The sequence below is a fragment of the Pezoporus wallicus genome, unplaced genomic scaffold, assembly GCF_028554395.1.
Source record: "Pezoporus wallicus isolate ANWC-B61680 ecotype Strahan unplaced genomic scaffold, APGP_CSIRO_Pwel_v1 contig_8188, whole genome shotgun sequence".
Classification (NCBI taxonomy): domain Eukaryota; kingdom Metazoa; phylum Chordata; class Aves; order Psittaciformes; family Psittacidae; genus Pezoporus; species Pezoporus wallicus.
The window spans coordinates 1,438,122-1,448,823 of NW_026640104.1; the positions used below are offsets into that span (position 1 = coordinate 1,438,122).

A 10,702-nucleotide genomic window follows, 5' to 3' on the forward strand; every position below is an offset into this window, starting at 1 on the left:
ACGTCATAGCAGCCTTCCAGTGTCTGAAGGGGGCCTATAGGGATGCTGGGGAGGGACTCTTCATTAGGGACTGTAGTGACAGGACAAGGGGTAACGGGTTCAAACTTAAACAGGGGAAGTTTAGATTGGATCTAAGGAAGAAGTTCTTTCCTGTGAGGGTGGTGAGGCACTGGAATGGGTTGCCCAGGGAGGTTGTGAATGCTCCATCCCTGGCAGTGTTCAAGGCCAGGTTGGAGAGAGCCTTGGGTGACATGGTTTAGTGTGAGGTGTCCCTGCCCATGGCAGGGGGGTTGGAACTGGATGATCTTAAGGTCCTTTCCAACCCTAACCATTCTACGATTCTATGATTCAGGTACTGCATTAAGGTTTGAGAGCCTCAATATTGCAGGTGGCAACTAATTTGAAGGTTGTTATTGGGCTGAAAACATCTGCTGGTCTTCTGGTTTCCTTCAACACCAAGTTGTTATGTCAAGCCCACCTCTTTTCATGAGGTAAGCCATTACCACAGAAAGCCTTTCGTGCTTTCATTTTAACCTTGAATAGTCAATGCAAGGAAATTCATCCATCAAATTACTCAACCAATGTTATCAGCTGCAGGAATTTACAAGGCTTACATGATCTGGTGTGGAATTAGTGTCTTCACTTTATGTTTCAGAAGAAACACAACAAGAGTGAAAACAGCAACTGCCTGGGAGCAGTAATAAATGGTGCATGAGAAACATCAGTTGGAGCAGGAGCTGAATTCATATTCTCCTGGATGACAAGAAGTCCAGCCCTGGGAAAAGTGAGAGGACCTTGTTACACTTGATCCCTGATCTTGTTATCTCCAAAACATTACAAAAATGGAAAAAAAAAAGGGAATACTAGACCAGATTGAAAGGTGAACTCACTCATTTCTTGCACTGACACATCCAGGTCCAGGTTTATATTGTTAGAGCTTGTTTAGGTGGTTTAAGCCACAACTTAACCATTTCAGTTTCACCCGGAAGAAAAGAGCTTAGAGAATCTCTCAGGGAAGCTTTCAGACTGGCTCTTCAGACACAGCAGGGACAAATCACAGGCAGTTTGGAGGCAGGTTTGTGCCACAGAGCTGCCTGTGCCCTGTTTTATCAGAATACCTTGAGAGCTGCTGAAGCAGCAGTTTTGCTACACGGAAATGAAGACAACTGATGCGAAGTGGGTTTAACAGGCATGAGTCAGTAAGCACATTCTAGAGCTGCTGCTGATCCAGCAGCATAGTTTCTTTCAGGATTAAATTGGCATTTAAAGATGCTATCTGTCAAAGGAGGCAGTTTTATCTAGCATCACGTTCATTCCTATCCTCAGCACCGGCTTCCTTCAGCTGTATTGGGCCAGCAACTACAGTCACACTCTCTTGGCCAGAGCTTGCCTCTCTCTTAGACCTAGTAACACAGCCTTGGTAGCATCTGGAGGAATAGTCATAGGCCCTGCACACCACTAGTTCACACTGCAGATAAACCAGTGGATTGTGACGAACAAACTGGAAGGCATTGAATTTAAACCGGACCATGTATCTGTAGGGTGAATAATATGTAGCATAAGTAGAATCTCGAGCACACCTAAAAAGAAACAAGAAAACTGTCATGAATATACACTAATCAGTCATTTACATGCAATATAACACATAACGTGCAAAGGGATGTTAAACATGAGGAAAATGGTCCAGAAACCTGCAATTGGGAAAAGCAACATACCCTTCTTTGGCAACATTGAGCCATGTTACCTCCCCTCAGCCTGTCATGTGTCTAGATACCTAGGGTTTGTATGATTTGCTGAAGGTAAGTCACCCTTACCTGAGATATGCCATCACTACCTCTTCAATAATAACAATCCACAATGAACTGGCCATAGCCATTTAGCCTGTTTGTCATTCTAAACTGGAAAGTGTATGTTATAGTTTGGGTTAATCCATCCCCTTTCCCAAATGTCCATGTTCATGAATTAGTTAGAAGCATTAATGGCAATAATGACATTTATGTGTGCTGTATCCACACTATTCCATTAAAAAAAAAGGAGATACAGGGATTCAAAGGCAGTTTTATCTGTAATTGTAATGCATAAAAGCTTACCCATTCCTGATTATATCATGGGTCGGTGTTGTAAAATTGTGGGGAGTGGGAGATGCCACACAGGTGTCCACAAATAACACCAGGTTTGGATCAGAGCTGTGCAGGTAAGCTTCAAGGAACAAATTCTGATCCAGGTTAACAGAGTATGGGAAGTCATTCACTGGCCGTGAGAAGGATGCAGAATGATAGAACGTAAGGTTTACATCGTATCTGCCATACTGAGTTTCATTGACTTCAAAATTGTCCTCCACAGCATACATCGTTCGGGCCCATGTGTTCTGGAGCATTTTGCAGTTGATGTGCAGATGAAGATCTTTATTCCTCGTGATTACAGCACCAGAAGAGGACCCTCTAATAACGTTGGAATAGGTTATTGTATCGTTGTTTCCCTGTTTGGCATAAAAGATAAAATGCAAAATTAATTCATATCATCAGGTTTCCTGTTATGAATTCTAAACTTTGCTGTATCTTTGCAGCAATGTGCACAGTAAATGCATTATTTCCCAGAAAGTCTGCTGTGGAGAAGTCTGAAACTCGTAGTTTCTCTTCTCAAGATAAGAATCACTTATCTACCTTTAATATTCAGTGCTACAATGTGGGCCTAGAAAACTACCCACGTTAGAGGCAGACATAACTGAATAAAATACAACCTGCACAATGCTTTGAACATTAAATGCCTGAAGGTTCAAGTCCAGCACAGTATTTAAGATGAAACCTAGTTTAAAACACTATTGGTCATATTTAGTAAAAACTTTGAGACCTTTTTAACCACCACACACAGCTTGGGACCTTGAAAATACAAAGTATTTGCTTCCTTCCACACTTTATTCCTTAGGAGATCAGTAACAGGCTATAAGTGAATGCTCTGGCAGCAACAACAGGCATATAATATAGCTTATCCCTCAGGAGAGGCAACCCATAATCACCAGGACACTTCCAGTCCCCGCAGAGCCCAGCGTAGCTTTGAATTTGTGCCAGTTTTCAGAGTGCATTCTTTGGTTTGAATTTTTACACACATCATATTTGCACACTCTGTTGGAACGTTTAAAGCCTCACCTCTCTCACAGTGCCGCAGCGAGTGTATGGTATCTCGAATATAACAGAGCGGGACGTGATGTTGGGTTTGCAATAGGGGTCCTTCAAGGTGAGATTCCAAGCGGAGTAGCCGTGTGACTGAAGGTAGTATCTGCTCACAGCTACACGCATGTAGTCTGGCAAACACAGCAGTGCTAGGAGATAGCAAGGAAAATATGTTACAAGCTCATTGAAGAGACCAAAAAGAGGTTAAATAAACAATATCTTTTGCAGAAGCAGCTGATATTGCAGAAGGAGTTCAGAATCCAAATCATACATTTGCATCTCTATGGAATGTTCCAGTTCTAGCTTAAAGTAATACGAAATGGGTGATTTATTGAAATCATACAACAAGGTTAAAGTTCGGTGAATTAGCTAAGAGTTGAGAAGCAGCTTTCTGCTTTAAACATGAACTTACTAGTGCTCTGATCTGCTGGAGTGGAATAATAGTCAGCCTGAAACCCTCTGTATGTGTACCGAGAGTTACTGTGAAATCGGACAGTCAGGAGGTTCGAGGAAGATGTGTATGTGCGAAAAGACCCAGAACAAAATTTCCCAAGGAGAGGAGAAGTATGGAGTGGCCCATCGTAGACTTCCACGTAGTCAGACAGGCATCTGCCCCCTTCCATCCTGAGGAGAAAATGTGGGTATTTAGTTACATAATTATTTTTCATTATTATATATTTTTTAATCTTTTTAACTCAAATTAAGAGTTCATAGCAAAAGAGTACATTTTGCTATCTACTATGATTATCAAATCTTTGGAACAGAAATTACAGCCCTCAGTTTCTGTCTCATTAGATGCCAGCCACATTGCTGAACAAATAAACAAAAAGGAATACATTTTTCACAGAATCATAGAATCATAGAACAGTTCGGGTTGGAAAGGACCTTAAGATCATCCAGTTCCAACCCCCCTGCCATGGGCAGGGACACCTCACACTATACCATCTCACCCAAGGCGTCGTCATCTTTAGTACATCTCAGATGTACTAAAAGCTTTGAAAAAAAACCTTTAAATCAAGCAGCTCTGTGCTTATTAAATCCAAGGTGACAATCCCATACATTCATCTTCCCAAATAATAGATTTTTACTCACTGAACATCTCTAAATGAGAGTGTGACACAGAAATTGTTCTTTGCTTCTATTACCCAAACACAGTTGGCATTGTTGGGATAGTTTCTGGGGTAAAATGGACTCTGTAATGTACCAGATGGAGAGGAAAGCAAGCCACCACAAGAATCATATTCTGCAGAGAAAAAAATCAGAAGAAAAATAGATGCGTATTTTATTTAAGGTTGCTTTTGGAATGTGCCTATGTAGAATCTGTAAGTCTAAAATTTACAGGCAGTGACTTCTACCAGCTCAGTGGCCTTTGTATGAGGTTCATATATCATCTGAATGCAGATCAGGAGATGCTAAGCACACTGAATAGCTTTTATAATGCTGCTCTTCAATGCCTGCACTTCATGGAACTGCACAGTTATGGAGGTTGCACCTCCAGAGGTCAGCTGTTCCTTTACAAAGTCACAGCTGGGCCTGGTTCACCTCTATAACAATAGCTATTAAGCAAAGGGGAGGGCAAAAAAGATCAAATTATTTTGTTTGCTAACAGGAACACTGACAAATATACAGTTCACAAACATGAAGGCATCATGTCACAGACAGAAAATTGTATGAAATTTATCTATAGACAGGTTGCAGCCCAATCAAATAACAGCAGAATTAAGATTGAAGAACATTTAGAAATAAAACCAAGTAATGGATTTCAAGGACACGTTTCAGTACAAGCTCAAACTTCTCCAAGAAGAGAGGAACGTGTGAATTGTCTTTTGACTTATCTCCCAAATTAGAAATAGTACACATTTACTTCTTTTAACCTAAGGAATGAACAAAAGACCTACTAAGGTCTAAGAGATTTTCTGTTTTTCTTTTCAGCTTCTGGCAGACATGAAATACTCCTTCCCTCCCTGAGCTAACCTTTACTATGTGAAAAATTAACCTTTCAAAATACGCCCTATGCACAAATGATGTGCTCGAACAAACAGCTGAAATAGGAATCAGTGGAATAACAATATTTATGAAGCGGTCAAAAATGATGCTTCCTAAGCACCTGTGAGATTACTGCTTGACTGCAAAGAAATGACTACACTGAGTGTGAAATCACCTGCACTGCTATTTTGGGATCACTTCAGGTATTAAATGAAGAGGAATATACCCTCAAATTATGAACAGTAATATTCCTTTCATTGACTACAACCAGAACCTCTGTTTGCACTTGGACACACACAGTCCCAAAACAAACACGAGTCTTCCCATCTGGGGACCCTATCTCAGATGCTCTGCATATATTCTTGCTGAAGATCAGGAAACGTTGCTTTGCTGTGATGGTGACAGGTTGCCCACAGAGGTGGTGGATTCTCCATCCTTGGAGACATCCAAAAGCCACCTGGATATGGTCCTGGGCAGCCAGATCTAGGTGACCTGGCTTAAGCAAGGGCATTGATCCAGATGACTCCCAGAAGTACCTTCCAACTTCAGCCATCCTGTGATTCCATGACTGAGCCAGAGCAAGAGATAACCAGATGACTCAGCCCATCCAGACCTACCTGTAGTTGATAACATGGGGAGAGTTGAGCTGGAGGTACTTGGCACTGCAGGAAGAAATTAGCAAGTGAGTAAGCAGCATTTTACCTAAGGTGAAGAGTAAGCCCTCCCCAAAGTTAACCCTGGGATATGTAAACCCAAGACCCACGGTCAGCATCATAACCTGGTGGGACAGAGCAACACCAACCTCAGCCGAGATTGTATGACCCTGAAGAGGGGCAGGAGATAACCAGACTATCTCCAGCCCTCCAGCCCTACCCGAGGTCAGTGGCACAGCAGCAGTTGAGCTGGAGCTACTGACACTGCGGCCACACACCCCTCAACAGCCCCTCAGCTGCCAAAAGGAGCTCACTGCACTGTGTGTGAGTGTCAGCCCTCTTTATTTTGGGAAAACAGGTAGTAGCCATGAGCAGGAACATTGGCCTCTGCAGCAATGAGTGTGCCCCAAACAAGCAATATCTCTGCCTGCAGGAAATCATGGAATCATAAAATCAACCAGGTTGGAGAAGACCTTCAAGATCATCCAGTCCAACCATTCCCCAGCACTGCCAAGGCCACCACTAACCCATGGCACTGAGGGCCTTGTGTACACGGTGAACACCTTGCAGGGATGGTGACTCCAGCCCTGCCCTGGGCAGCCTGTTCCAATGCCTGAGCACCCTTTGGGGAAGGGATTCATAGAATCATAGAATCACAGAATAGTTAGGGTTGGAAAGGACCTTAAGATCACCAAGTTCCAACCCCCCTGCCATGGGCAGGGACACCTCACACTAAACCATCTCACCCAAGGCCTTGTCCAACCTGGTCTTGAACACTGCCAAGGATGGAGCATTCACAGCCTCCCTGGGCAACCCATTCCAGTGCCTCACCACCCTCACAGGAAAGAATTTCCTCCTTATATCCAATCTAAACTTCCCCTGTTTAAGTTTGAACCCGTTACCCCTTGTCCTGTCACTACAGTCCCTAATGAAGAGTCCCTCCCCAGCATCCCCATAGGTCCCCTTCAGATACTGGAAGGCTGCTATGAGGTCTCCACGCAGCCTTCTCTTCTCACCCTGTCTTCATAGAGGAGGTGCTCCAGTCCCTGATCATCCTCGTGGCCTCCTCTGGACTTGTTCCAACAGTTCCATGTCCTTTTTATGTTGAGGACACCAGAACTGCACACAATGCTCCAGGTGAGGTCTCACAAGAGCAGAGTAGAGGGGCAGGATCACCTCCTTCGACCTGCTGGTCACGCTCCTTTTGATGCAGCCCAGGATACGGTTGCTTTCTGGGCTGCGAGCACACACTGAAGCAGGCTCATGTTCATTTTCTCATCAATCAACACCCCCAAGTCCTTCTCCTTGGGCTGCTCTGAATCTCTTCTCTGCCCAACCTGTAGCTGTGCCTGGGATTGCTCTGACCCAGCTGTAGGACCTTGCACTTGTCATGGTTAAACTTCATGAGGTTGGCATCAGCCCACCTCACAAGTGTGTCCAAGGTCCCTCTGGATGGCATTCCTTCCCTCCAGGGTATCAACTGAACCACACAGCTCGGTGTCATCGGGAAACTTGTTCCTCAGCTCCATCTAAACCCGCCCTGGTGCAGCTTGAGGCCGTTTCCTCTTGTCTCATCCCTTGTTCCTTGGGAGCAGAGCCCAGCCCCTCCTGGCTCCATCCTCCTTTCAGGCAGTTGTAGGCAGCAATCAGGTCCCCCCCTGAGCCTTCTCTTCTCCAGACTGAACCCCCCAGGTCCCTCAGCCGTTCCCCATCACACTTGTGCTAGAGGCCATGCACCAGCCCCGTTGCCCTTCTCTGGATCAGAGAAAGTCAGAGAAATCAATGGTGATTCAGTATTAGCACTGTTGGAGGTGGAGAGGGCCCTGTCCCTGCCCATCAAGCAAAGGAACAGCACTCTGGTAGCAGTCTGGTGTCAGCCCTGTCCAAGTAGATTCCTGTGAGCCAAAACGCCTGTCAGTGGGGCTAAGAGAGTCTGGATGCCCATAGGTGTCAAGAGCCATCAGAAAATCCTTAAGGAAGATTTTGTGCTTCTTCCCTGGCAAAGGGTAAAGGACAGCTCTAGTCTTACCTGTGGTACTGCTGGAGGTGGGAAATGAGTAGTAGAAGGCTTGGAAACCTCTCTGGGTTCTACTGCTGTCACTGTGGAACAGGACGATCATCTGATGCCCAGATGATGTGAAGATCTGATGGTTGTTCCTGCAAACCATCCCGAGGAGGGGGTCCTCAGGAGACCCACCATCATACACCTCAATGGCATCGTACTGGCAGCTGCTGTCTTCCAGCCTGCGGAGGGAGAGGAGGGTCTGCCTGCACCATGCACCATAGGCTGTGCTAAAGCAACCCAACCCCATTCCCAGCCTGGTCCTTGGGCAGAGGCAACCGAGGAACTACGATGGGGATGGAGCCACCCCTTAGCTCACACCCCACATCCCACCGGACTCACTCAACATCCCAAAACTGGAGCTGGACTCTGTGATCCAGTTCCCATAGCTGTATGTGCCACATACAGTGGGCGCTGTTGGGGTAGGAGTCGGGGTAGTTCGGGCTCTGGATTAAGCCGGACAATTCCTGAAGGAAGCCACCGCAGGAGCTGGGCCCTGTGGAAAGGAGCAGAGTGTGGGGATGGGCAGAGAGCCCTTGGAATCCCATCTCCAGAAGCCATCAGAGAAGGACATGGCCCTTTACAAAGAGACCATATCTCCCAGCTGCGCCCCAAAGCTTCATCCCTGTGTCCCCCCAGCCCAGAGCACAGCTTGTGCTCATCATGGTCAGTAACCCCCATCAGTTGGGCCTGACCAACCAATGGGACACCTGAGGCAGGAGATAACCAGACCCCTTAACCCCTCCGGATCTAAATGTGGCCCACAACACATGGGGAGTCGAGCTGGAGTTACCCAGTGCTGCAGGGGGACATCAGCAGGGAAGTGAGCAGCATTTTGCCCCAAAAGGACATCCTGCTGGGAATCATCCCTCTCCAAAGGGAACCCCAGGACAATGAAACCCGAGCCCCACAGTTCACATACAAATAGATCTCAACAGGATCCTACAAAGGACATCCCAAGAACAGGAGGGTGGCAAAGTTAGAAAGTCATGTTTCATGCCTGCATTAAACATAGCATGTAAAGGGGGGCAAATTCAACTTACAACTTGTGGTCATTGTTGTCGGGCTCACTGTAGCTGCTGGTGCTAGAGGAAAATAAATACTCACCATGAAATCCCATTCAAAGAAAAGGAAGACAACCCCGAAACACAACAACAGAGACTCCCAGGCCCAAGCTCCAGCAAGAACAGCTTGTTACCAGCACAGACATTTGCAGGTTGAGCAGAAAGTTAAGTCTATTGAAAGGATGAGGCTGAAAAGAACGACAAGGCTAGCAGAGAAGAGAAACAATCTAAACAGAAAGTCTAACCCATGGTCATAAGGCACTGGGATACAAATCGCCACGCAGGCAAACTCCACAGGCAGCATATAGTAACTCCCCCCCCCAGTGCCATTCAGAAACAACAAAGTGATCCCACGTCTCCTTGAGCACCATGGACTTTACTCAAGGTCTGCAAGTGCAGCCCATGTTTGGGTCTTGTGCTGGGACAGAGATAAGAGCATCCTAGAGGCAGAGTACCCAAAGGAGAAGATGTGTGCAGACAGAAATCTCCGGTTACCTGTTGTTGGAGGTACTGTTAGACCTGAGTCTGGAAGGAGAAAACCAGAGGGTGTGAAGCACTTGGGCCCCTTGGATCCCCTCAGAGCACATAGAATCATGCAATAGTTTGGGTTGGAAGGGACCTTCAAAGCTCATCCAGTCCAACCCCCTGCCAAGAGGAGGGACATCTTCAACTAGGTCAGGTTGCCCAGAACCACATCCAGCCTGTCCTTGAATGTCTCCAAGGATGGAGCTCTACCACCTTTCTGGGCAACCTGTGCCAGTGTTTTGCTGCTCTCATTGCAAGAATTTTTTCCTCACATCCAGCCTGTATCTCCCTCTTTTAGTTTAAATCCATCACCCCTTACCCTATCACAACAGACCCTGCTATAGCACATGCTATTTGCTCATGGAGAGCTACAGAGGGACCGGTGGGGAGAGTGGCCTGGCTCAAAACCACCCCACCCCTCACACTCTGCTCCAAGTGTGAGCTGTTACCTGAATCCCAGCTCTCCCAAGCACAGTCTGCAAGTACAGGTACAGTGCTCTGTCTAAAACACATGCCCCTGTGTAGGGACATGGACCCGTGACCCACTGTCACCTTCCAGAGCATGGAGTAAGATCTGAGCAGACTGCTCAGCCTCACATGAACTCCAGATGGGTTTTCTTCAGCCATCAAAAAGCATAAACCTACCTGAGCATATGACAGAAGCTGCCCCACGATAACAGTCAGAGTAGGATTCGCTGAAAGGGCAGTGCCACAGATAGTCTTCAGAGCCATCACAATCCACCTCCGTCACCATGTACTGGTACGAGTAGGAAGGGAAATACTCCATCACACTAAGAGGTGAGCCACAGCCAAGCTGCCTGCACACCACCTCAGCATCTTGCATGTCCCACAGGTACCCACACACTTTACCCCAGCTTTCAAGAAAGAAGACTTCCACGTTGCCTGCACATCTGTTGGGCCCATCAGTCAGCTGCAGGAACACCTCTGTGAGAGACAGAAAACCCTTGGTCAGGACAGCAGTGCTCTGGTTCCAGGCAGTGATATTGTTTGGACAGGAGGCTCCCACATCCTCCCTGGTCATGGCTGTCCCCCAACACCCAACAGCACAACCCGGAGCCAGCAGCACCTTCTCAGGGTGTCATAGTGGGTGACAGGGAGGCTGGGGCAGCAGTAAGGGTGTACATCCCCATGCCTGGGGCCATGATGAAGTCCCTGGCAGACAGACTCACCATCAACTATGACTCCATCTGTGGAGGAGAAGAAGCAGAGGAAAAACACATG

At 46.6% G+C, this 10,702-nt stretch overlaps 1 protein-coding gene across 1 annotated transcript; it reads right to left on the reverse strand.

Moving 5' to 3' along the window:
* Nucleotides 1-996: 996 nt before the first annotated feature.
* Nucleotides 997-10,502, reverse strand: LOC130603513 (deleted in malignant brain tumors 1 protein-like). Its single transcript, XM_057417336.1, has 9 exons — nucleotides 10,106-10,502; nucleotides 9,431-9,460; nucleotides 8,214-8,367; nucleotides 7,839-8,053; nucleotides 4,263-4,413; nucleotides 3,583-3,794; nucleotides 3,147-3,319; nucleotides 2,091-2,479; nucleotides 997-1,580 (listed from the first exon to the last, which is right to left on the reverse strand). The coding sequence occupies exons 1-9, from the start codon at nucleotides 10,500-10,502 to the stop codon at nucleotides 1,295-1,297; spliced, it is 2,007 nt and encodes a 668-aa protein (XP_057273319.1). The 3' UTR covers nucleotides 997-1,294.
* Between the last annotated feature and the right edge of the window lie 200 nt (nucleotides 10,503-10,702).